We start from the raw sequence: 26,600 nt of genomic DNA, 5'->3' as shown, positions 1-26,600 counted from the left end.
TACTATCAAAATGACTTTAAAAGTCTTATATAAGTGTTCTAATGAAGACAACACATGACGTAAGTGTCTATATTAGCTATAACAGCCTACTATCAAAATGACTTTAAAAGTCTTATATAAGTCTTATAATGAAGACAACACATGACGTAAGTGTCTATATTAGCTATAACAGCCTACTATCAAAATAACTTTAAAAGTCTTATATAAGTGTTTTAATGAAGACAACACATGACGTAAGTGTCTATATTAGCTATAACAGCCTACTATCAAAATGACTTTAAAAGTCTTATATAAGTCTTATAATGAATGCAACACATGACGTAAGTGTCTATATTAGCTATAACAGCCTACTATCAAAATAACTTTAAAAGTCTTATATAAGTGTTCTAATGAAGACAACACATGACGTAAGTGTCTATATTAGCTATAATAGCCTACTATCAAAATGACTTTAAAAGTCTTATATAAGTCTTATAATGAATGCAACACATGACGTAAGTGTCTATTAGCTATAACAGCCTACTATCAAAATAACTTTAAAAGTCTTATATAAGTGTTTTAATGAAGACAACACAGGACCCAAGTGTCTATATTAGCCTACTATCAAAATGACTACGTTTCGCAGGCTGAAGCAAATCTTCGTTGACAAAAATGTTGAAATGTAATATTTATTCTACCTATTTTTACACATTAGAAACCATTAGTAAATCACAGGCTACTCAAAAGGTGCGATAATTCCTGGAAATTACTGACTTTTAATAGCCAAAGGTGTAGACCTGTGTGTCCAAGTTAAAGGAAACGGCAGACTGTCTTCTTCTAATGGATTTATTATATTACTTGGTACGCTAGATAATGTTTGCTGTGGTCTGGAACAACATGGCACACAAACAACTCTCTGAAACGCAGCCAATATTACACACAGATAATGTGTCATGAGACATCCATCCATTTGTGTACCTGTGTATCGGCTGGGGACATCTCTGCGCTGCTGATCCGCCTCCGCTTGGGATGGTTTCCTGCTGGCTCCGCTGTGAACGGGACTCTCGCTGCTGTGTTGGATCCGCTCTGGACTGGACTCTCGCGACTGTGTTGGATCCATTATGGATTGAACTTTCACAGTATCATGTTAGACCCGCTTGACATCCATTGCTTTCCTCCTCTCCAAGGTTCTCATAGTCATCATTGTCACCGACGTCCCACTGGGTGTGAGTTTTCCTTGCCCTTATGTGGGCCTACCGAGGATGTCGTAGTGGTTTGTGCAGCCCTTTGAGACACTAGTGATTTAGGGCTATATAAGTAAACATTGATTGATTGATTTTCTACCGCTTATTCCCTTTTGGGGTCGCGAGGGGCGCTGGCGCCTATCTCAGCTACAATCGGGCGGAAGGCGGGGTACACCCTGGACAAGTCGCCACCTCATGAGACATGCAAAACTAAATTATATACAAGGAGGATAAAAGTAAAGGATATCTAATGAGCTCAACTATACCTACAAATGAGGCATAATGATGCAATGTGTACATACAGCTAGCCTAAATAGCATGTTAGCATCGATTAGCTTGTAGTCATGCACTGACCAAATATGTCTGATTAGCACTCCTCCAAGTCAATAACATCAACAAAGCGAACCTTTGTGCATTCACGCACAGTATAAAATGTTTGGTGGACAACATGAGACAAAGAAGGAGTGGACGATTTTACATGCAAACAAACATCACAGTCCACGCTATGGTGTGTTCAAGAACCGCCGTAATCAGTAGGACACATCTGCGATCCTCTCCAATGTTTCTCATAGTCATCCACATTGACGTCCTACTGGGTTGGGAGTTGTTCCTTGCCCTTTTGTGGGCTCTGAACCGAGGATGTCGTTGTGGTTTGTGCAGCCCTTTGAGACACTTGTGATTTAGGGCTATATATACAGCGGGGCAAAAAAGTATTTAGTCAGCCAGCGATTGTGCAAGTTCTCCCACTTCAAATGATGACAGGGGTCTGTCATTTTCATCATAGGTACACAAAAAAATCCAGAAATTCACATTGTAGGAATTTTAAAGAATTTATTTGTAAATTATGGTGGAAAATAAGTATTTGGTCACTTCACAGACCTGTAACGTCTTCTGTCATCCACTCATTACCTGTATTGATGTCACCTGTTTGAACTCGTTATCTGTATAAAAGACACCTGTCCACAGCCTCAAACAGTCAGACTCCAAACTCCACTATGGCCCAGACCAAAGAGCTGTCGAAGGACACCAGGAAAAGAATTGTAGACCTGCACCAGACTGGGAAGAGTGAATCTACAATAGGCAAGTAGCTTGGTGTTAAAAAATCAACTGTGGGAGCAATTATCAGAAAATGAAAGACATACAAGACCACTGATTTGGGGTTCCACGCAAGATCTCATCCCGTGGGGTCAAAATGATCATGTGAACGGTGAGCAGGGAGGATCTGGTGAATGTCCTGCAGAGAGCTGGGACCAAAGTAACAAAGGTTACCATCAGTACCACACTACGCCGAAAGGGAATCAAATCCTGCAGTGCCGGACGTGTCCCCCCTGCTTAAGCCAGTGCATTTCCAGGCCCGTCTGAAGTTTGCCACAGAGCACATGGGAGAATGTCATGTGGTCAGATGAAACCAAAATAGAACTTTTTGGTATAAACTCAACTCGTCGTGTTTGGAGGAAGAAGACTACTGAGTTGCATCCCAAGAACACCACACCTACTGTGAAGCATGGGGGTGGAAACATCATGCTTTGGGGCTGTTTTTCTGCTAAGGGGACAGGACGATTGATCCGTGTTAAGGAAAGAATGAATGGGGCCATGTATCCTGAGATTTGGAGCCAAAACCTTCTTTGAATGGTTGACCAAATACTTATTTTCCACCATCATTTACAAATAAAATGTGAATTCCTTGATTTTTTTTCCACATTCTGTCTCTCCCAGTTGAAGTGTACCTATGATGAAAATGACAGACCTCTGTCATCATTTGAAGTGGGAGAACTGACTAAGCCCAAACAACCTGAAGCTCTCCTTTTTCTACTCTTCTCCAATGACAGATTTTTCTTTCAACCAATGTATGACTTAAGTGGCTTTTTTCCAATTGCACATATAATATTAATATCCTCCAAACGTCACATTTTGGCAGCCCGGTGTTCCAGTGGGATTAGACGGCTTATAGCTAATAGGAGAAAACAAGAAATCCAAACATATGCAACAAATATTTATTTATTATTATTATTTTTTTTGCTTCTGTCTTCAGCCGAGCCTTGTATTTTTTTTATTTTTATTTTTTCAAACAATCACCTGTGTCGCCTAGTGGCTGCTAACCATTGTCACATCCCAGGCAGGGGTCAGGGGTGGCATACAGACGGCTGGTTAGTCACTGACTTGTTCTTAGACCAGTTGATCTGCCGCTTCTTTTCTTTCTCCTATGCCCCCCCCCTCCCTTGTGGAGGGGGTCCGGTCCGATAACCATGGATGAAGTACTGGCTGTCCAGAGTCGAGACCCAGGATGGACCGCTCGTCGGGACCCAGGATGGACCGCTCGCCTGTATCGGTTGGGGACATCTCTACGCTGCTGATCCGCTTGAGATGGTTTCCTGTGGACGGGACTCTCGCTGCTGTCTTGGAGCCACTATGGATTGAACTTTCACAGTATCATGTTAGACCCGCTCGACATCCATTGCTTTTGGTCCCCTAGAGGGGGGGGGGTTGCCCACATCTGAGGTCCTCTCCAAGGTTTCTCATAGTCAGCATTGTCACTGGCGTCCCACTGGATGTGAATTCTCCCTGCCCACTGGGGGTGATTCTCCTTGCCCTTTTGTGGGTTCTTCCGAGGATGTTGTAGTCGTAATGATTTGTGCAGCCCTTTGAGACATTTGTGATTTGGGGCTATATAAATAAACATTGATTGATTGATTGGTTGAGTAAAAGGTAAAAACAGCAGTAAATACTGTATTTAATTGGTAACTTGAATGCGTGGTTGTTTTTTGTTTTTTTTTATTCCTTTTTGTCTAAAACATACCAAATACTCCAACAAATGAAAATATTCTGCCCACCGTATTATATTTAAATATTTTTGCTCTTATTTTATAGAATTTATTTTGTTGTATTTCACAAAAAAAAAAATAGAATTTGATTGACGAAAAGGAACATTTTTGTCCTTGGTGTTATTTTTAAAGAAGATATTGACTGTACAGAGTTCTAATCTGCGCCCAGTTTTTTTGCCGACTTTTGTTCTGGCCATGGTGTGTGACGTTGAATTCTGGAGCTACAGTCGCGATGTGGACTTTCACTTTGTGAGGTTTTTTTTTTTTGTGCACAGAAATATAACAAACAAAAAAGACGAAAAGCATTGCGCCCTTAGCAAATAAAGAACATCCATCCATCCATTTTCTACCGCTTATTCCCTTTTGGGGTCGCGGGGGGCGCTGGCGCCTATCTCAGCTGCAATCGGGCGGAAGGCGGGGTACACCCTGGACAAGTCGCCATCTCATCGCAGGGCCAACACAGATAGACAGACAACATTCACACACTAGGGACCATTTAGTGTTGCCAATCAACCTATCCCCAGGTGCATGTCTTTGGAGGTGGGAGGGGCCTATCCCCAGGTGCATGTCTTTGGAGGTGGGAGGGGCCTATCCCCAGGTGCATGTCTTTGGAGGTGGGAGGGGCCTATCCCCAGGTGCATGTCTTTGGAGGTGGGAGGGGCCTATCCCCAGGTGCATGTCTTTGGAGGTGGGAGGGGCCTATCCCCAGGTGCATGTCTTTGGAGGTGAGAGGGGCCTATCCCCAGGTGCATGTCTTTGGAGGTGGGAGGGGCCTATCCCCAGGTGCATGTCTTTGGAGGTGGGAGGGGCCTATCCCCAGGTGCATGTCTTTGGAGGTGGGAGGGGCCTATCACCAGGTGCATGTCTTTGGAGGTGGGAGGGGCCTATCCCCAGGTGCATGTCTTTGGAGGTGGGAGGAGCCTATCCCCAGGTGCATGTCTTTGGAGGTGGGAGGGGCCTATCCCCAGGTGCATGTCTTTGGAGGTGGGAGGGGCCTATCCCCAGGTGCATGTCTTTGGAGGTGGGAGGAGCCTATCCCTATGTGCATGTCTTTGGAGGTGGGAGGAGCCTATCCCCAGGTGCATGTCTTTGGAGGTGGGAGGAGCCTATCCCCAGGTGCATGTCTTTGGAGGTGGGAGGGGCCTTATTCCCAGGTGCATGTCTTTGGAGGTGGGAGGAGCCTATCCCCAGGTGTATGTCTTTGGAGGTGGGAGGAAGCCGGTGTACCCGTTGAGAACCCCCGCAGTCCCGGGGTGAACATGCAAACTCCACACAGAAAGATCCCGAGCCCGGGATTGAACTCAGGACTACTCAGGACCTTCGTATTGTGAGGCACAAGCACTAACCCCTGTTCCACCGTGCTGCCCGAACCAGCATATATATATCCATCCATCAATTTTCTACCGCTTATTCCCTTGGGGGTCGCGGTGGGCGCTGGTGCCTATCTCAGCTACAATCGGGCGGAAGGCGGGTTACACCCTGGACAAGTCGCCACCTCATCACAAGGCCAACACAGACAGACAGACAACATTCACACTCACATTCACACACTAGGGCCAATTTTTAGTGTTGCCAATCAACCTATCCCCAGGTGCATGTCTTTGGAGGTGGGAGGGGCCTTATTCCCAGGTGCATGTCTTTGGAGGTGGGAGGGGCCTATCCCCAGGTGCATGTCTTTGGAGGTGGGAAGAAGCCGGAGTACCCGGAGGGAACCCACGCATTCACGGGGAGAACATGCAAACTCCACACAGAGAGATCCCGAGCCTGGATTTGAACCCAGGACTGCAGGAACTTCGTATTGTGAGGCAGACGCACTAACCCCTCTGCCACCGTGAAGCCCCAAATAAAGAACATTGACTCTTAAAAAAAAACAAAAAACAATACTTTTTTGCCCCACTGTATAAATAATCCCCCGGGAAGAGCTAGACGAAGTGGCTGGAGATAGGGAAGTCTGGGCTTCCCTGCTTAGGCTGCTGCCCCCGCGACCCGACCTCGGATAAGCGGAAGATGATGGATGGATGTATAAATAAATATTGATTGATTGAATGATACAGTATATGAGAGGAGCAGCATCAGTAATTCCAGGATCGTTTATTAGAAGAAGCAACGTTGTTTACTTATAATTACATTTGAACAGGTCATTGTTTGCTATAAATATACAATAAGAAGTCAAATAATAGATTTTCTTGCAGCGTTGTTGCTGGAACATTCTCACTTCTCCTCCTCCTGCTGTATGTCATGTATTATAACTTTATTTGTAACTTTGTATTTTCACTGCAGTTGCGAGAGAAGAGGGGAGCAGTCTGTGTTCGAGTCCAACTCCTCCACTATCTCAATCAGCCTTTCGACTCTGTCTGAGGGAAGCACGGCCCCCGCGTTCTTCCTGAACTTCCTCCTCAGGCTCTCTTGGGTCAGCGGTTTGCGCCAGTGACCGTAAAAGCTGTCGCTGCGCCCCTTCAGGATGTCCCCCCCGACGAGCGCCACCTGGACCTCGCCGTACATCTGGTTGAAATTAGCCGGGTTGTCGTGGGGGTGCTCCACCCGGACACGAGCAAGCAGCCGGAGGAGCTCAGGACGCGTCATGGCGGTCGGGGTGAAGGACTCCACGGTCACCTCCCCGTCCAGGAGGGCGCTACAAGCGTTGAACTGGAAAGAATGGCGGGCCTGGTGGTCCGACTCCGGAAAAGGCCTGTCGATGTACTTGGACAGGGGTACCCGCAGCAGGATGTCCTGAATCTGACTTGGAGACACGGTGCCCGGACCTAAACCCACAAGATGCTTGTGAACCGAGGCCGCGGCGTCCGCCACCCAGTGCATTCCCAGATGTGCGGGGAAGCGCTTGAAAGCCATATCCTGCTCTTCTAGCAAGAACACGTGGCCGTCGTTGTCACGCGGTGACTCCAGATGCTGCGGCGCGTAGTCTTTGTAGAAAGCGTTGAAACCGCCCACCCCTTCCACAGCATCCAGGACTAGCTGACTCGCCTCAAGCCCCTGAGAGGCCAGTACAGCAGCCTCCAGCCCCAAACGGGAGGCATTGCCGATGTGGATGGGTTTGGACGGCGTGGCGGCGTTGGCCATCGGGGCCCCTGATAGAGACGCGGCAATGGCTAAGGCGTGGCTGCACTGGGATGGACTCAGCAACAAGAGGCAAGCGCAGGCTGCTGCACTTCCCATGGTGCCCACCACGCTGGGAGGGTGAAATCTGGTGAGAAACACACACACACAGGTTACAGTACGAGGGGGATTCACATTACCTGACATGTGAAACGTGACAAAATAGGGTGTTGCACTGTCCATTGTCGCCGCCAGCTGGCAGTACAGTGTTGAATATCTTAAGATGTGTTTTGTAGCAATTCCAACTGTGACCACAGACCCAGTTTCTATGTGCAGTGACACTTTCCATTATTTTCAGCAGACTGCATTACAAAATGATTCAACTTCCCCTTAGTAGAGACCATCCATCCATCCATCATCTTCCGCTTATCCGAGGTCGGGTCGCGGGGGCAGCAGCCTAAGCAGGGAAGCCCAGACTTCCCTCTCCCCAGCCACTTCGTCTAGCTCTTCCCGGGGGATCCCGAGGCGTTCCCAGGCCAGCCGGGAGACATAGTCTTCCCAACGTGTCCTGGGTCTTCCCCGTGGCCTCCTACCGGTTGGACGTGCCCTAAACACCTCCCTAGGGAGGCGTTCGGGTGGCATCCTGACCAGATGCCCGAACCACCTCATCTGGCTCCTCTCCATGTGGAGGAGCAGCGGCTTTACCTTGAGTTCCTCCCGGATGGCAGAGCTTCTCACCCTATCTCTAAGGGAGAGACCCAAACTCATTTCGGCCGCTTGTACCCGTGATCTTATCCTTTCGGTCATGACCCAAAGCTCATGACCATAGGTGAGGATGGGAACGTAGATCGACCGGTAAATTGAGAGCTTTGCCTTCCGGCTCAGCTCCTTCTTCCCCACAACGGACCGGTACAACGTCCGCATTAGTAGAGACCCCCATTGTGCATTAGTAGAGACCCCCATTGTGCATATACATACACATCCCTCTTACACACATGTAAGAGGGATGTGTACTATGGCTATGAGTTGTTCTTTTCCCTTGGCCTCAGTCTGCACCCCCACTCCAGGGCCAAGGCTAAGACCGATTTTTTATTTTTTTTATTTTATTTTAATCTTCTATTTTTTTCTCTCCCCCCCCACCCCCCTTGTTTACCTGTATGTCATCTTTTTTTTTTTGTTTTTTTTTTTTGTAAGGGGCGCTGGAAGCCGGCAGACCCGTCAGCGATCCTGTTCTGTCTCCCTGTAATGTTTGTCTGATCTTGAATGGGATTGTGCTGAAAATGGTAATTTTCCTGAAGGAACTCTCCTGACGGAATAAATAAAGTACTATCTAATCTAATCTAATCTATACAAAGTGACGACAGCAGTTATTTTGCAAGCATTTTGACACTAAAAAACAATAAATAGCAGGGAATATTCTATGTTACTAACAGTCTTTTTTCTGCATTTTATAGTATAGATGTCTCACTAAAGTTTTTCTTTTTTATTGGCCATTTTTGCGTGAGTTCAGACACGGTGACATCTGTGTGTGGCGTTCTCTTTCAGTCAACAGAATTGCAAAGACACAAAAGTAAGAAAATATAAAATGTTCAATTTTATATGCAAAATACAAAAGCACTATTTCTATAACTGGGATGTGAACACACTTTGAAACAATAATGCGAAAAACAAGTGTGAAAGGAGAAGTGGATTCGCTTGGATTGCAAAATATAATGTATTGGTAAGTATTTACAGTTTAAAAAAGTTTACCCTTTTACTGTTTGCAATAGATTTTAAAGTATAAATGTCTTGCACAAATGTATTTCTATTACTATTCTACTATTCTATCAATAGAATGCAAAACAAGTCAATCTTATTTATCCCGATTAGAAATCCATCCTTTTTCTACCGCTTATTCCCTTTGGGTTCGCGGGGGGCGCTGGTGCCTATCTCAGCTACAATCGGGCGGAAGGCAGGGTACACCCTGGACAAGTCATCGCAAAAAAATTATACCATTTTTTTTTTTTTTAAGAATCAATTTTAAAAATACATTTTTAAGTATTTTACAAAATACGCTTTCGGAACTTGTGAACTGTTTTGAATAAGTTTCATCATAATTATAATACCAAATAATACATAAAGAGAATTGGTTTGAATCGAGAATCGATTCTGGATCAAATCGTCACCACATGAATCGGAACGAACGGTTAATTGTTCAAAGATTCACACCCAAACCAATTAAATTCGTGTTTCTGATGGAGAAACTTTGCAAAAAAAAAAAAAATGTACATGTTATTTAAATAATAATGTGCGGTACAGTAAAAACACCTATTATATATATATATATACATATATATATATATATATATACATATATATATATATATATATACATATATATATATATATATATATATATATACATATATATATGTATATATATATATATATATATATATATATATATATATACACACACACACACGTATATATTATATATATATATATATATATATATATATATATATATATATACATACACACACACACACGTATATATTATATATATATATATATATATATATATATATATATATATATATATAACTATAATATTAACATAATATAATAAAGTTGTATTATTTTGAGACCAAAGTTATTTTAGAAGAACATTTTTGTCACAATTATGAAAAAATTTGAAACTTTATTACCGGTACTTATTTTGTATTGTATTCATTGTTTGTTTTTGTCTATTCCCTAGTACTTTTTAAATTATTTTTTTCTAGAACTTTATTAATTGTGAAGTAAATAGTGTACAAATTGAGAACAGGAAGTGAATCAAAATTGTGAGCAATTGCTGTGAAATGGAAAAAGGGTAGGGTTGAACAAACTTTGCTCCTTCCTGCTCCTTTTAGAATATGTTGAAAATAGAATCTGGAAATGATGATGTATCATGTTGGAAATCAATTTAAACCACAACCACAAATACTGTCAATGTAACGGCATCAAAGGATGTATTCATTATTTTACGGCATGGGTGTCAAACTCTGGCCCGCGGGCCAAATTTGGCCCGCCATGTAATTTCATTTGGCCCTTGAAGCAATTTCCAATTAACATTAGAGCTGGCCCGCCGGTACCCCGCATTCACCGCTAATACTCATACTTGCCAACCCTCCCAATTTTCCCGGGAGACTCCCGAATTTCAGTGCCCATCCCGAAAATCTCACGGGGCAACAATCAGTCACATAATATATGCGGCTATTACACACACTCAAGTGAATGCAAGGCATACTTATTCAAAAGCCATACAGGTCACACTGAGGGTGGCCGTATAAACAACTTTAACACTGTTACAAATATGCGCCACACTGTGAACCCACACCAAGCAAGAATGACAAACACATTTTCGGGAGGACATCCGCACCGTAACACAACATAAACACAACAATACAAATACCCAGAACCCCTTGCAGCACTAACTCTTCCGGGACGCTACAATATAGACGACCGTGTGTCGCAAACTGAGCAGTAAAAAGGCCTGAATGGTTGATTTATTAATTGTGACTTTATTTTCAAATGTAGTCGCCTGTGGAAAAAGTTAATGTTGATATTTGGGACGGCGTGGCGCAGTGGCAGAGTGGCCGTGCGCAACCCGAGGGTCCCTGGTTCAAATCCCACCTAGAACCAACCTCGTCACGTCTGTTGTGTCCTGAGCAAGACACTTCACCCTTGCTCCTGATGGGTGCTGGTTAGCGCCTTGCATGGCAGCTCCCTCCATCAGTGTGTGAATGTGTGTGTAAATGTGGAAGTAGTGTCAAAGCGCTTTGAGTACCTTGAAGGTAGAAAAGCGCTATACAAGTACAACCCATTTACCATATTTACCTCAGAAGGCTGCAAATAAAAAAGAGGCATTCAATTTTTTATTGAATTTTTTTTTATATACCGTTGATGTTTTTTCGTTTGTTTTTTTTAAGTTGATTTTGCACTATTAAGTTGCTTTTTCCATATTCAGTGTTAAAGCAAATCAGTGTAGCAAACTGAGCAATAATTAAGGTTTTTTTCATGCACTTTCTCTTTCTACTTCAAGGCTTGAATGTTTGATTCATTTGTTATTGTTATTTTATTTTCAAATTCATTATTAGCCTGCGGAAAAAAGTTTGTTTTGCTATTTACCTCAGAAGGCTGCAAACAGAATGGAGGCATTACATTTTTATTAAAATTTGATTTGATATGTTGATTGGCAACACTAAATGGGCCCTAGTGTGTGAATGTTGTCTGTCTATCTGTGTTGGCCCTGCGATGAGGTGGCGACTTGTCCAGGGTGTACCCCGCCTTCCGCCCGATTGTAGCTGAGATAGGCGCCAGCGCCCCCCGCGACCCCGAAAGGGAATAAGCGGTAGAAAATGGATGGATGGATGGATTTGATATGCCATTGATATTTTTTTATTATTTGTATTATTTGCATGTCACTCTAAAGTTATATAAGCCTCGCTTGTTCAATATTCAATGCAAAACTTGTTTGGGTCCCTATTAAAAGGTTCATTTTTTCAACCTTGTTCCGTTTTAAATGTTGGCCCACTCTGTATTTGACTTAGACACCCCTGTTTTACGGGAAAAACAACATAAAATGACCTTAACCTTTTTGTTAAAAATAAAGGGAAATAGGAACATATACAGTAAAAGCTGCAATAGTATGACTCACTCTTCTGCTATCATTTTTGACCCCTGGGCGCTTATGCACTCACCTCTTGGGTATGTTATGGGCCTCATTAGAGAACCTCATCAGCCGGCCCTGGATCTCAACGCCGACGTTGAAAGCCAGCAGGAAGTCCAGGCCACTGGGTTTGCTGTTGGCGGGCATCATTTCGCTGAGAGCCAGCACAGCGGGAAGCACCGCCCCTGAAGGATGAGTGGCAGGGTGCCACGTATCATCAAAGTCCATGGAGTGAGTCTGTATCAAAGTAGGACAAAAATCGAGTCACATTCTAAACCCCCGGTTCTTTTTAGACCGTTTAATAACATGCACCAGCTTTGAATTGCTGATGATTTATGAGGAGAAGATGCCAAACAGGTTTTTGCAGGCTTAATAGTTGGAAAGTTGAAGTTAAGTGAGGTCATTCAGGGTCCGTCACCAACACCTTATGTCAATAAATAGTCTGCCTGTGAGACTGTCAACAATCCTAAAGTCGTTTTTACACGTGTCTGCTGTTTGTAGTGTTCCAGCTGCTTGTGCTCACCGCCACTCCGTTGACAAAAGCCGCCAGTGTCGGCGAGAGCTTGGTGCCCTGGCGTCCGTAGACGGAGCTGACGTCATGATCGGCGTACATGAGCTGCGAAGGGGAAAAGGCGGAGGCAGGTAAACACTCGGAGTCACCACCAAAGACCCGAAAATGTCCCGTCACTCATCAGTTACTGAATACTTTTCTGTAGAAGGCCATCATTAATAACCACAGACCCCTCCCCCCTCTCGTCTCTCCTCATGCTGCCTCGTTTTAGATAAGGCCTTATTGAAAAATACTCTCATCTGTTTTAATATTCCCCTCAGGCTCACCTGGCAGTGATGCAGTGCCAGTTGAAACACTTCTGTTGTGCTGCCCAGGAGACCCACTCCAATACTGTCCAGCACCATCCTCTTACTGCGGGAGAGGACCACGGAGGACAAGTGCTGAGGCTTCACTTCGCTGATGAACTTTCCAAAACTGGCCGTGACTGTGTCCTCAGGAGCCGGGTGCTTCAAGACTGGATAGGTAGAGGGAGTTAGAAGTAATAAGAAGAGGGGTTTAATACAAAATTGGCTGAGCCCTGTTGTGTCGACCGTACCTTCCACTGCGGACTTGTGCAGTCCTCGGATAGTCCACATTGGTCTGGCAGCTTTCTGCAGAGAAGCATATACAGTACTTGGTAAGGTGTGCCTTGAATGTAAAATATTCTCCCCTTTAAAAGCACTTTTTGAAATTGAGGGTTTGGAAAGAGTTCCCATGCTTACAAGAACGGGTAAGTTTAAATCCGTGTCACACATCTAATCAAAGCATTTTTGTGTACCTGTAGAACGGATCTCATGGCTTCTATCCGGTCTTCACGTCTTGACGCTGTTGCTCTGTCGTCAACAGATTAAGAAGGATGCTGATGCTGCTGAAGTGGAGCGAGGACCGGCTTTATATAGTCATGATGGAACAAAGACTAAAAGAAGGTGGAACAAGGAAGGGCTTGTTTTTTTTTTACCACACATTGTCAGGTTAAAGGAAGGAGTTTCCAAAGTAAGTGCGTCATTTTTACCTTACTCTCAATCGATGTCACAATTTCTGGAATTTGTGGGGAAGAGTAGGTGAGACTCCATTGTGTCACATCACTCACATGTCGTCACAAAGTAAAGATGTCGGGAATTCATGTTAACCCCTCCTACTTTTTAAGATTGTGTATTTATCCATACCTGGGAGCACATCAACATTTCATGTGAGCATCTTCATCAGGTAGGAACCTTTTTTTTTACCCTTGAGATTTAAAAGGAAATCACGTTTTATTATGTTCCACAGGGCAAAGTACTTTATTACTCGGCAGATTCTGTAAAACCGAATGACAGTGTACTCATAAATGATGGCTTTGAATGATAGTGCACTCAAAAACAAGTTAATTGTGGCATAATCCAGCTGCCATGTCGGTTGCATGAATGTTCGGTGCAATTATGAATACTTTTCTTGTTATACAAGTAGGCCAGTGGTTCTCAACCTTTTTTTCAGTGAACATTTTTTTAATTCAAGTACCCCCTAATCAGAGCAAAACATTTTTGGTTGAAAAAAAGAGATAAAGAAGTAAAATACAGCACTATGTCATCAGTTTCTGATTAATTAAATTGTATAACAGCGCAAAATATTGCTCATTTGCCGTGGTCTTTACTGAACTATTAAAAAAAAAAGATATAAAACTTGTTGAAAAATAAACAAGTGATTCAATTATAAATAAAAGTTTCTCCACATAGAAGTAATCATCAACTTAAAGTGCCCTCTTTGGGGATTGAAATAGAGATCCATCTGGATTCATCAACTTACTTATAAACATCCATCCATCCATCCATCATCTTCCGCTTATCCGAGGTCGGGTCGCGGGGGCAGCAGCCTAAGCAGGGAAGCCCAGACTTCCCTATCCCCAGCCACTTCGTCTAGCTCTTCCCGGGGGATCCCGAGGCGTTCCCAGGCCAGCCGGGAGACATAGTGCCCTAAACACATCCCTAGGGAGGCGTTCGGGTGGCATCCTGACCAGATGCCCGAACCACCTCATCTGGCTCCTCTCCATGTGGAGGAGCAGCGGCTTTACTTTGAGTTCCTCCCGGATGGCAGAGCTTCTCACCCTATCTCTAAGGGAGAGACCCAAACTCATTTGGGCCGCTTGTACCCGTGATCTTATCCTTTCGGTCATGACCCAAAGCTCATGACCATAGGTGAGGATGGGAACGTAGATCGACCGGTAAATTGAGAGCTTTGCCTTCCGGCTCAGCTCCTTCTTCACCACAACGGATCGGTACAACGTCCGCATTACTGAAGACGCCGCACCGATCCGCCTGTCGATCTCACGATCCACTCTTCCCTCACTCGTGAACAAGACTCCTAGGTAAACATTTCTTCACAAAAAAAGAAATCTTTAACATCAATATTTATGGAACATGTCCGCAAAAAATCTAGCTGTCAACACTGAATATTGCATTGTTGTATTTCTTTTCACAATTTATGAACTTACATTCATATCTTGTTAAAGTATTATTCAATAAATATATTTATAAAGGATTTTCGAATTGTTGCTACTTTTAGAATATTAAAAAAAAAATCTCACGTACCCCTCGGCATACCTTCAAGTACCCCCAGGGGTACACGTACCCCCATTTGAGAACCATCAATCAATCAATCAATGTTTATTTATATAGCCCCAAATCACAAATGTCTCAAAGGACTGCACAAATCATTACGACTACAACATCCTCGGAAGAACCCACAAAAGGGCAAGGAAAACTCACACCCAGTGGGCAGGGAGAATTCACATCCAGTGGGACGCTAGTGACAATGCTGACTATGAGAAACCTTGGAGAGGACCTCAGATGTGGGCAACCCCCCCCCCCCTAGGGGACCGAAAGCAATGGATGTCGAGCGGGTCTAACATGATACTGTGAAAGTTCAATCCATAGTGGCTCCAAGACAGCAGTGAGAGTCCCGTCCACAGGAAACCATCTCAAGCGGATCAGCAGCGTAGAGATGTCCCCAACCGATACAGGCGAGCGGTCCATCCTGGGTCCCGACGAGCGGTCCATCCTGGGTCTCGACTCTGGACAGTCAGTACTTCATCCATGGTCATCGGACCGGACCCCCTCCACAAGGGAGGGGGGGACATAGGAGAAAGAAAAGAAGCGGCAGATCAACTGGTCTAAAAAGGAGGTCTATTTAAAGGCTTGAGTATACAGATGAGTTTTAAGATGAGACTTAAATGCTTCTACTGAGGTAGCATCTCGAACTGTTACCGGGAGGGCATTCCAGAGTACTGGAGCCCGAACGGAAAACGCTCTATAGCCCGCAGACTGCATTTTCACTTTCAAAAATGATGCCAGACGTCAGCATAGAAACCTCCACCGAGTCCACAGCCCCACCTAACTAAGCCAGGTTTGTCACTGGGTGTCCAACCTGTGGAACTGTTGCACACCTTGTACCCGCTCACTGCTCACTGCTCACTAGCAGTCCTCTATTTATTGTTGGAGAACTTCTTTCCTCTCCCGGCTACAATCAAGCAGTCTGGAGAGTTCTAACCCCATTGCTGTGAGCTGCAGGAGTCAGTCACTGTCCACAAGGGGGCGCTACCACTTCTTGTGTCTGCACCAAGTCCACCCTGGAACTGATGAAGGATTTGAAACTTTTAAATGTTGCATTCCCTCCTTTTAGCTTGTGCCAAAAAGCAAACTATATTTATGTTTCTTCTTTTTTTGCTCATCTTTTCCCACCACAAGTGGCTTGTACTCCACAAACCCACTTGGGATGCTTTTGCGGCATGGAAGTATAAAATGTCGACCAGCCTTTAGCGACACGCTAGCGAGGTCGTGCTAAAACAGGGGTGTCCAAACTTTTTCCACGGAAAAATTTTAGCACGCGGGGGCATTTTGATATTTTTCATTTTCGAATCATAACAAAATATATGTTTGGGTTTTTTTTTTAAGCTTAAGGGCTCCCGGGGGACCATAAAGGGTCTCAGTCATTACAATGTTCAAAATAAGTCAAATTATTATTATTATTATTTATTTACATTTAACAGTAAATCTCTATATCAACTTCAAGTTGATATAAAGTTAAAAAAAAAAAGCCTTGTCAAAAACAACTTTGTTTTTGGGGCGGTATAGCTCGGTTGGTAGAGTGACCGTGCCAGCAACTTGAGGGTTGCAGGTTCAATCCCCGCTTCCGCCATCCTAGTCACTGCCATTGTGTCCTTGGGCAAGGCACTTTACCCACCTGCTCCCAGTGCCACCCGCACTGGTTTAAATGTAACTTAGATATTGGGTTTCACTATGTAAAGCGCTTTGAGTCACTAGAGAAAAGCGCTATATAAATGTAATTCACTTCACTTCACTTCAAAAATGACGTGTCATAAAATGTTGCAGCTTGAAAAGTCTGGACTGCAGGTGCAGGCGAGACAACATTTTTACTACATCCAAGGAAATATTCAAATGATTTAGCCCAAACTGACTGCATGCTAAAGAGACAATTGGGTATAAACAGCAATAATGAATAGTGAGCAAAAATATATTAATAAGGTTGACATGCCTGGAAGAAAGTACCGGCGTCTCAAGGCTGATCATCGTCTTAAATGCCAGCGTGCCAATCAGATTAAGGTGTGCCCATTTTCCTCCAAAATGAAAGAAAATTCGAGAGGCAAACTGAGATAAAAAATGACACAAGTAGGCGAGGAATGTGAGAGACGCCAGTAAAAAAAGCCAAGTGACTGATAAAGCCTCTATCTGGAAACTATATACATACTTGATTAATGATTTACTATTACATATATTTTTGGGTAACCTGGCACACACAGAAAGTGAAGAGTAATGGAGGCGGTGTAAGGTTAAATAAGCTCTTCCCGTTCTTCTTACTCCTATTCGGACATTTGAGTATAACTTTATCCTCTTAAGGCCCAAGCTGTTTGTTTACATGCTTTTTTTTATTTCTCTCTGCTATTTGGGCTTATTGGACCCTAATTAGAATAAAAACTAAAAATCATCTGTTGATATGATGTACTTAGTCCATAAGTACACAAACGTGTACTTCATGTGTAGTGACATGCTAATTTTTAGTTTTACACTTTTTTTTTCTCCAAATTCCATTGTATGTTGTACTCTTCTGACACCACTAGATATCAATCAATCAATCAATGTTCATTTATATAGCCCTAAATCGCCAGTGTCTCAAAGGGCTGCACAAACCACAACACAAACCACTACGACATCCTCGGTAGGCCCACATAAGGGCAAGGAAAACTCCCACCCAGTGGGACGTCGGTGACAATGAGGACTATGAGAACCTTGGAGAGGACCACATATGTGGGCAACCCTATATACATATACATATATACATATATATATATATATATATATATATATATATATATATATATATATATATATATGTATATAGAGCAGTGGAAGTGTCCATATGTCGGCATAAGACCCCAATTCAGTAGTGTACACAATTTTGGAAATAAGAGCTAAAAGGTGCTGTCCACGCATGTGGCCACTAAGGCGTAACTTTAAACCAAACCATTAACATTAACACAGGATTCAGACATGAATAAAAATGTCTCAATAAAATATAATAATACATCTAAATTACAGGTATCCTGGTTTGTGTATTCTTATGATCAGTGTTGCAGTTACACCAAGTGGCCTAGTGGTTAGAGCAGGGGTCGGGAACTTTTTTGGCTGAGAGAGCCAAAAAGCCAAATATTTTAAAATATATTTCCGTAAGAGCCATATGATATTTTTTTTTAACACTGAACACAACTAAATGTGTGCATTTTTAAGTAAGACCAACATTTCTAGGGAATAATAGGTATCTTATTCTTTGTAATAACATTGGTATTCTGAAGCTAATGGTGGAGGGGGCGTGGCCTGCGGGCCTGCAGCGACAGGTGTGTAGACGGCCCACCTGGGCCTTGTTATCTAATCACCTGTCGCTCTGTTATAAGCAGCAGCCAGGAGGAGAGATAGGGTTGGGGCTGGAAATACAATTGCTGGAAAACAACTGATCAATCAATCAATCAATGTTTACTTATATAGCCCTAAATCACTAGTGTCTCAAAGGGCTGCACAAACCACCACGACATCCTCGGTAGGCCCACATAAGGGCAAGGAAAACTCACACCCAGTGGGACATCGGTGACAATAATGACTATGAGAACCTTGGAGAGGAGGAAAGCAATGGATGTCGAGCGGGTCTAACATGATACTGTGAAAGTTCAATCCATAATGGATCCAACACAGTCGCGAGAGTCCAGTCCAAAGCGGATCCAACACAGCAGCGAGAGTCCCGTTCACAGCGGAGCCAGCAGGAAACCATCCCAAGCGGAGGCGGATCAGCAGCGCAGAGATGTCCCCAGCCGATACACAGGCGAGCAGTACATGGCCACCGGATCGGACCGGACCCCCTCCACAAGGGAGGGTGGGACATAGCAGAAAAAGAAAAGAAACGGCAGATCAACTGGTCTAAAAAGGGAGTCTATTTAAAGGTTAGAGTATACAAATGAGTTTTAAGGTGAGACTTAAATGCTTCTACTGAGGTGGCATCTCGAACTGTTACCGGGAGGGCATTCCAGAGTACTGGAGCCCGAACGGAAAACGCTCTATAGCCCGCAGACTTTTTTTGGGCTTTGGGAATCTGAGAGACTTATTGAAAACTAAAACTAAATTGTAACCCTGAAACAGGCTCTCATGTCTGTGCTTGGGGGTCTGAAGAACCCCCAGGAGGGCAAGCCCCACACTAACCAATAATAAATAAATAACTTCTTACCATTAACACAACTTCTTGAACAGGTGCGGTAGAAAACGGATGGATGGATTAAAAATGCATGAGAATGTTTTATATTTTGAACATTATTTTTAACACTGTGACTACAAGTGGAATTATTCATTACTTATCGTGTTAAGCAACGTCAGCTCAGATTTATCCGAGAGCCAGATGCAGTCATCAAAAGAGCCACATCTGGCTCTAGAGCAGTGGTTCCCAAAGTGGGCGGTACCGGTGGAAAGATCTGGGGGGGGCGGTGAGGAAGAAGGGGGCGGTAGGGGGGCGGCAGTCCGAAGTCGAAGTCAGAAGTTCGAACGTTTGTTTGCTTCAGTGCAGTCGCCTTGCTTCTTTCCAAGCAAAGAAACCGACTGAAAATGACTGACCGCGGGGATCTCCGACTTCTTCTTAGTGAGTTCCAGCCTGATGTTGAGAAGCTTATGTCCCTGCACCAAACACATCCATCCCATTAATATTAAGTGTGAGACAATGAAGGTTACTGGTGGAATGTTTATTTACTATGTTGGTGAAACAGTTAAAACTGCTAAAAAATAAATTGGTTTACTAAATTCGGTTTTATTTGTGAAATACACATTTGTGTTTAACCTTTCTCTTTTCAAATAGCAGCATACCAAATATCAAGAAAGAGGTGTTTGTTTCCATATGTGTCTGTGGTTGGGGGGCGCTAGGAATTCACTGGGGAGCCAAGGGGGCGCCAGCCTACAAAAGTTTGGGAACCATTGCTCTAGAGCCATGGGTTCCCTACCCCTGGGTTAGAGGGTCCGCCCTGAGATCGGTAGGTTGGGAGTTCAAACCCCGACTGAGTCATACCAAAGACTATAAAAAAAAATGGGAGCCATTGCCTCCCTGCTTGGGACTCAGCATCAAAGGTCGGAATTGGGGGTTAAAACACCATAAATGATTCCCGGGCGCGGCACCGCTGCTGCCCACTGCTCCCCTCACTTCCCAGGAGGGGATGGGTCAAATGCAGAAGAACAATTTCACCACACCTAGTGTGTGTGTGACAATAATTGGTACTTAACATTAGAGTGAGAGGAGCCAGATGAGGTGGTTCGGGCATCTGGTCAGGATGCCACCCGAACACCTCCCTAGGGAGGTGTTTAGGGCACGTCCAACCGGTAGGAGGCCACGGGGAAGACCCAGGACACGTTGGGAAGACTATGTCTCCCGGCTGGCCTGGGAACGCCTCGGGATCCCCCGGGAAGAGCTAGACGAAGTGGCTGGGGAGAGGGAAGTCTGGGCTTCCCTGCTTAGGCTGCTGCCCCCGCGACCCGACCTCGGATAAGCGGAAGAAGATGGATGGATGGATGGCATTAGAGTGAGATACATAAACTGAGGAATACATAGCTTGTCATTTTATTTCTTCCAGTTCAAGTAATTTCAGAGCGCAGAAGCCATGGCCTCAATAGACGGTTTTCCAGCCAGTTTCTACAGCGAACCAGGAGTTTTGGGAATGTTATCCAATGGAATTAGTGCCTTCCTCGTACTCCTGCAGAACTTTGGTACGGCGCACACTGGCGTAGCGCCGCAGGGCGTGGAGAACATCCTTGCAGGTAAAATGTGATGTGTTTGGAAATGCAAAAGTGCCATAACAAAAATGCCTGACTAATTCACAATGATTGTGTTTATTTAGGCGTCCATCTTATCCTGATCGGTGGTCTCTGCCAGCTGGTGGCAGGCCTGCTCTCCTTCAGAAAATATGATCATCTCAGTGCCACGGCGTTTGTCGGCTACGCTGCTCTTTGGGGAAGTTTCGGTGCCACCCGAATCTACTTTGGCGCATTGTCCATGAACTCCACGATGCCACAGACAATGACAGCCAACATGACCTTGTCCAATGACACCACGGAAATCCCAGTCTGCTACTTATGTCGGTCCCTAAGGGAGTCTGCTATTGCTGGCCTCGTTCCCTATATCCTCTTATCGTCCGTCCTTGCCTTTTGCTCAGCCACAGTCAACTACATCATGCCTTTTGTTTTTGGCGCAATAACAGCCACTTTAATTTTTGAAGCAGTAGGTCTAGTGTCAGGTTCATGGTCCCTTGTGGTATCCGGGGTTCTTGAATTGCTAATCCTGATGTTCGCCATCTACGGTTCCGCGGCCCTGCTCGTTAAAGGTCTGACTCAACGTCTCGCTCTCAAAGGCTTTGGTACTCCACTCTTTAATGTCCTTCTGCTTGGTACTCCCAGTTCAGCTAAGAACCAGAGCCCTGGTGCAGAGAAGAAGAAGAACACAAAGTATGCCGAACCCATGGCCCTGGGTTACTTATGTGACACAGTTGCACCGTTCATCTTTGCATTTTACAGCTTTGGGTTCATGACATCTTTCGGTTTGGGAGTTGCTTGGGTGTCGATCAACTCTGCCGCCCAGCTTTTCTCGAGCTACTACTCCCATCTACGCCAAGATGGCTACCACACAACTAAGTTTGGGTTTCATGCAACGTATTGGCTCATCAAGGCTTGGGAGGAGTTTTTAGCATCTGTTCTGATTGTAGAGGACGCCAACGTCACCTCGGGGAGAAACCCGATGGTAGGAGACTGGTTCTTTGTGGTGGCAGCCCTGGTACTTTGCGTTGGAAGCCTGAGCATGGATGTCCTGGAACTGGTCCACAATATACTGTTCCTCTTGCTCACTATTTCCACAATCCCCCAGATCCCTCTTACAGACTACTACATATTCTTTGGGGTCGCTTGTTCCATCTTCACTGCAGCCTCCTTGTACGGGACCTTCTCACGGCTCATCAACACCATTGCAGAGAAGTTGCTCATCCCTGTTGGACCACAACCCGTCTCCACAGCCCAGCTGAAGAGAGTTTTCAACTGGAGTAGGTCCACAGAAACAAAAGAAGAGTTGACTATCCAAACAGACCAGGCTTCAGATGCCCTGTTTTACCTGGTAAACGGGGTTGCAGCTCTGTCCGCTCTTCATGCAAGCGTAAACAGCACCAATCCTTCATTCCTCCATCTGACAATCCCTGGGGTCCTCATCTCTGGCGCAATCATCCAAGCCTACGTCAGTCGACTTAAAGTCACAGGAGCGAGCCAGTTCGGCTCCGTCATCTCGTCCCTCTACGTAGCAGTGTGGGCAACATGGACCTGGTTTAGATTTGCAGGTACAATACAACGTTCCAAACAACACAATTCATATTTTTGGTCCCAAATTCTGAAACCCAACTTTTGAATTTCCAGGTCAACTACTTCAGCTTTCCAATGAAGTTGCTTACGATTTTACCGCAGGAGCGATCGCTTTCCTGGTCATCAACGGTTTCGTCATTTTTAGTGGTAAGGGTGACCAAATAATTACCCTAAATTTCTTGGATCATCATAATGGCTTCTTGAAGCAAATTCTGATTCACTTTGTTGTTTCTGTCAGCTACGTACAGGAACTTGGTCTTAGTGTTCTTAACAGCAACCATGGAGATGATACTTGTTTGTTTACTACTTTCAACTCTTCAGCAGCTACCTTACCAGCTAGAAAGTGAGAAAACGCAGTTGTACACACTTGTAGTAGTTATACTATCAATGGTAATCAATGTTTTTTATCCTTTTAGTGGCCATGCTTGCAATTTTTTCCATTATATGTTTGTACGGCGCTATGGCATCATTGCTTAACGGCATCTTCGCCCAGAGATTACTACCTTTGGGCCCTGCGTTGTTCAAGGTAACCAGTCAGGGTTTCCTATTAAGTGGTGTGTTGTAATCCTCTCATTTGTTTAAGGAAAATGTCTGCACTTTATCCTAGGAGCAAATAAAGCAGGACCGCCAACAAGAGCTACCTTGCCCATTGGCAAACTCCAAACTCACCTCTGGGCTTTTCAAAATCGCCGCCATTCTGGAAAAGGGCGGAGTATGCGGTATTCCCACGGACACGGTGTACGCTTTGGCCGCATCTTGCAAGAATCCGCAGGCTATTGAGAACATTTATAACATTAAGGTACCAGTTAAATAAATCTCATTTAAGTTGACTTCGTCCGATCGTATCAATGTTTTCTCTGACCTTTTAGGACAGACCAGCAGAGAAGCCCATTTGTATTTGCATCTCCAGTGTGAAGCAGCTGGCAGAAGCCAAACCTCCCTTCAGCCCTCTGCTTTGGGAGTTCATGCGGAATGTGTATCCTGGAGGTATCAGCTGCATCGTCAGCAAAGGGGATTGGCTCCTCAGATTAGGTATACCACAGGTTCTCCACCTCACTGCCAATGGAATAAGAACAGGTGTGTTAAAAGGCCTGTGTCATTTGTAGGGGTGGGACCGGCTTTCGACCGCGTGGGCACAAGGGACAGCATCATGATCCGAGTCCCTGACCACACCGTGACCTGCCACTTGTGCGATATCACCGGACCGCTCGCCATCACCTCAGCCAACCCAAGTGGAGAGGCAGACAGCACCCACCACAACATGGTCATTGAGTAAGTCCTATCGCACAATGCCAACACGGTCACGTTCTGACCCGCCGGTGTTGTGTTCGGTCTCAGCCGACTGGGCCACAAGATCCAAGGGGTGCTGTGTGACGGGGAGACCAATGAAGTCGTGGCGTCAACTGTGGTCAACTGCCTCAGTATTGATGAAGGTACAGTTCAGCACAATGCAGAGTACGTCTTTCGGGCATTTTCTATAAAACCACACCGACTTCATTTACTTTTGGTTTACAGGCACCATCACGATTGTCAGGGAAGGATGCGTCCCTGCGGTTCAAGTCAGAGAGATTTTCGACAGAGTGAAAGGCACAACGGCCTAAATCTTAGCTACCAGTTCATGTATTAAAAATAATTATGCTATTTATGTGTCTGTGTCAGGGCTAAACCATGAAGGAGTACTGAAGAAGTACATATCTGAAGGAAAACAAGTACCATGAACCTATACTGTATATACCTTTATATACATATATACATACATATATACCTATACTGTATATACCTTTATATACATATATACATACTTATATACCTATACTGTATATACCTTTATATACATATATACATACATATATACCTGCACTGGCTTCCTGTGCACTTAAGATGTGACTTTAAGGTTTTACTACTTACGTATAAAATACTACACGGTCTAGCTCCATCCTTTCTTGCCGATTGTATTGTACCATATGTCCCGGCAAGAAATCTGCGTTCAAAGGACTCCGGCTTATTAGTGATTCCCAAAGCCCAAAAAAAGTCTGCGGGCTATAGAGCGTTTTCCGTTCGGGCTCCAGTACTCTGGAACGCCCTCACGGTAACAGTTCGAGATGCCACCTCAGTAGAAGCATTTAAGTCTCACCTTAAAACTCATTTGTATACTCTAGCCTTTAAATAGACTCCCTTTTTAGACCAGTTGATCTGCCGTTTCTTTTCTTTTTCTCCTATGTCCCACTCTCCCTTGTGGAGGGGGTCCGGTCCGATCCGGTGGCCATGTACTGCTTGCCTGTGTATCGGCTGGGGACAATTCTGCGCTGCTGACCCGCCTCCGCTTGGGATGGTTTCCTGCTGGCTCCGCTGTGAACGGGACTCTCGCTGCTGTGTTGGATCCGCTTTGGACTGGACTCTCGCGACTGTGTTGGATCCATTATGGATTGAACTTTCACAGTATCATGTTAGACCCGCTCGACATCCATTGCTTTCCTCCTCTCCAAGGTTCTCATAGTCATCATTGTCACCGACGTCCCACTGGGTGTGAGTTTTCCTTGCCCTTATGTGAGCCTACCGAGGATGTCGTAGTGGTTTGTGCAGCCCTTTGAGACACTAGTGATTTAGGGCTATATAAGTGAACATTGAATGAATGAATGAACTGTGGATTGTTCAGAAAATGTTACAATGAATCTCGGGAAAGAGGGCAAATATTTGTATTTATGGCAATTACACGCTTCATTGGGGCTATCATTGTGACCGTCACAAATTGTAAGTTTGATGTAAATAGTTTGTTTTTATTTAACAATTAAAGTCCTACACGTCTGAAAACATTCCCTGTCCGTGTACTTTGTCCACACATGTGTAAAAAAAACCCTGCATGTCATCAGTACATTATTTTCAAGTGTATTGTCAAAAACAAGACATTGCATTTTTCCATGCAATGTATCAACAAATGATGGGAGAATTGCATGCAAATGCTCCATTGCTGAAGTTGAACTGAAATCCAGATTTTTTTTTGGGAATTGTTGAAGTCGAGCACACAATTCCAAACAGGCTTTTTTGATTGATTGAGACTTTTATTAATAGATTGCACAGTAAAGTACATATTAGGTAGAATTGACCACTAAATGGTAACACCTGAATAATACTGTTTTGCCTTTTGGTCCGGGACCCTTTGGGACTGTGTGACAAGGGGTGCCACTTTCGTGACCTCTGTGGTGCTTTTTTTGTGGACTTCTGGATCTGCCTCCCGGGAGCCTTTTGGCCATGAAGACCAGCTGCTGGGTGTCTGCCACACCGGAGTCGGTTTGGAGGGACTGGAGGAGATGCGGATGAGGGGACAGGACTGCGGAGCTAGCACTGAGCGCTGGGACGGAGAGGCTTCGCGGTGTCTTGGCTGGGTGAGCAGGTGTCGGACACCTCAGTCACCTTGGACGTATCCTCGCTCATCCATGCGGACTGGACACTGGCCGAGAGTGGAGTCGGCTGTCTTGGTTGCTTTGTTGGGTCTGCTCCTGTCTCTGGCCATGCTCCCTCCACCCCAGCGGACGATGGCGTGGAACACCACAGAGGCCACCACAGTGGATATGTTTCTTTTACTTTTTATTCATAGCTGTATGTAGAAGTGTCTGCTTGTATCTGCTGCTTTAATGTCTTTAATGTCCTTTGTGTTCTTTGATGTTTGATGTTTCCCTCTTACATGTGTGTAAGTCTCATCTTAAAACTCATCTGTATACTCTAACCTTTAAATAGACCTCCTTTTCAGACCAGTTGATCTGCCGCTTCTTGTCTTTCTCCTATGTCCCCCCCTCCCTTGTGGAGGGGGTCCGGTCCGATGACCATGGATGAAGTACTGACTGTCCAGAGTCGAGACCCAGGATGGACCGCTCGTCGGGACCCAGGATGGACCGCTCGCCTGTATCGGTTGGGGACATCTCTACGCTGCTGATCCGCTTGAGATGGTTTCCTGTGGACGGGACTCTCACTGCTGTCTTGGAGCCACTATGGATTGAACTTTCACAGTATCATGTTAGACCCGCTCGACATCCATTGCTTTCGGTCCCCTAGAGGGGGGGGGGTTGCCCACATCTGAGGTCCTCTCCAAGGTTTCTCATAGTCAGCATTGTCACTGGCGTCCCACTGAATGTGAATTCTACCCTCCCCACTAGGTGTGAGTTTTCCTTGCCCTTTTGTGGGTTCTTCCGAGGATGTTGTAGTCGTAATGATTTGTGCAGTCCTTTGAGACATTTGTGATTTGGGGCTATATAAATAAACATTGATTGATTGATTGATTGATACTATGGCTATGAGTTGTTGTTGTTTTTTTCCTTTGGCCTCAGTCTGCACCCCCTCTCCAGGGCTCAG

General features: G+C 44.7%; 2 protein-coding genes across 2 annotated transcripts; one reads left to right on the top strand and one right to left on the bottom strand.

Moving 5' to 3' along the window:
• Positions 1-6,121: 6,121 nt before the first annotated feature.
• Positions 6,122-13,244, bottom strand: irg1l (immunoresponsive gene 1, like). The gene is made up of 6 exons (XM_061899667.1): positions 13,121-13,244; positions 12,899-12,953; positions 12,630-12,817; positions 12,316-12,408; positions 11,824-12,029; positions 6,122-7,247 (listed from the first exon to the last, which is right to left on the bottom strand). The coding sequence occupies exons 1-6, from the start codon at positions 13,136-13,138 to the stop codon at positions 6,317-6,319; spliced, it is 1,491 nt and encodes a 496-aa protein (XP_061755651.1). The 5' UTR covers positions 13,139-13,244; the 3' UTR covers positions 6,122-6,316.
• si:ch211-153b23.3 (uncharacterized) lies at positions 12,619-25,066 on the top strand. Its single transcript, XM_061899666.1, has 11 exons — positions 12,619-13,548; positions 20,489-20,672; positions 20,753-22,231; positions 22,308-22,400; positions 22,492-22,596; positions 22,670-22,779; positions 22,861-23,052; positions 23,123-23,285; positions 23,360-23,525; positions 23,592-23,686; positions 23,769-25,066. Exons 2-11 carry the CDS (start codon positions 20,516-20,518, stop codon positions 23,852-23,854), a joined length of 2,646 nt encoding a protein of 881 aa, XP_061755650.1. The 5' UTR covers positions 12,619-13,548; positions 20,489-20,515; the 3' UTR covers positions 23,855-25,066.
• Positions 25,067-26,600: the final 1,534 nt, after the last annotated feature.

The sequence above is a fragment of the Nerophis ophidion genome, linkage group LG05 (genome assembly GCF_033978795.1).
Source record: "Nerophis ophidion isolate RoL-2023_Sa linkage group LG05, RoL_Noph_v1.0, whole genome shotgun sequence".
Lineage (NCBI taxonomy): Eukaryota > Metazoa > Chordata > Actinopteri > Syngnathiformes > Syngnathidae > Nerophis > Nerophis ophidion.
The sequence above is the reverse complement of the archived record's forward strand: the minus strand, read 5'-3'. Positions and strand labels throughout refer to the sequence as shown.

Excerpts from the sequence above, each read along its gene's own strand:
- si:ch211-153b23.3 (XM_061899666.1), top strand. The coding sequence starts at position 20,516 with ATGGCCTCAATAGACGGTTTTCCAGCCAGTTTCTACAGCGAACCAGGA. Across the intron at positions 22,401-22,491 it reads CGGTTTCGTCATTTTTAGTG|CTACGTACAGGAACTTGGTC; the intron begins GTAAGGGTGACC and ends TGTTTCTGTCAG. Across the intron at positions 23,526-23,591 it reads CACCACAACATGGTCATTGA|CCGACTGGGCCACAAGATCC; the intron begins GTAAGTCCTATC and ends GTTCGGTCTCAG.
- irg1l (XM_061899667.1), bottom strand. Across the intron at positions 12,409-12,629 it reads TGGCACTGCATCACTGCCAG|CTCATGTACGCCGATCATGA; the intron begins GTGAGCCTGAGG and ends TCCCCTTCGCAG. Across the intron at positions 7,248-11,823 it reads GCCCATAACATACCCAAGAG|ATTTCACCCTCCCAGCGTGG; the intron begins GTGAGTGCATAA and ends GTTTCTCACCAG.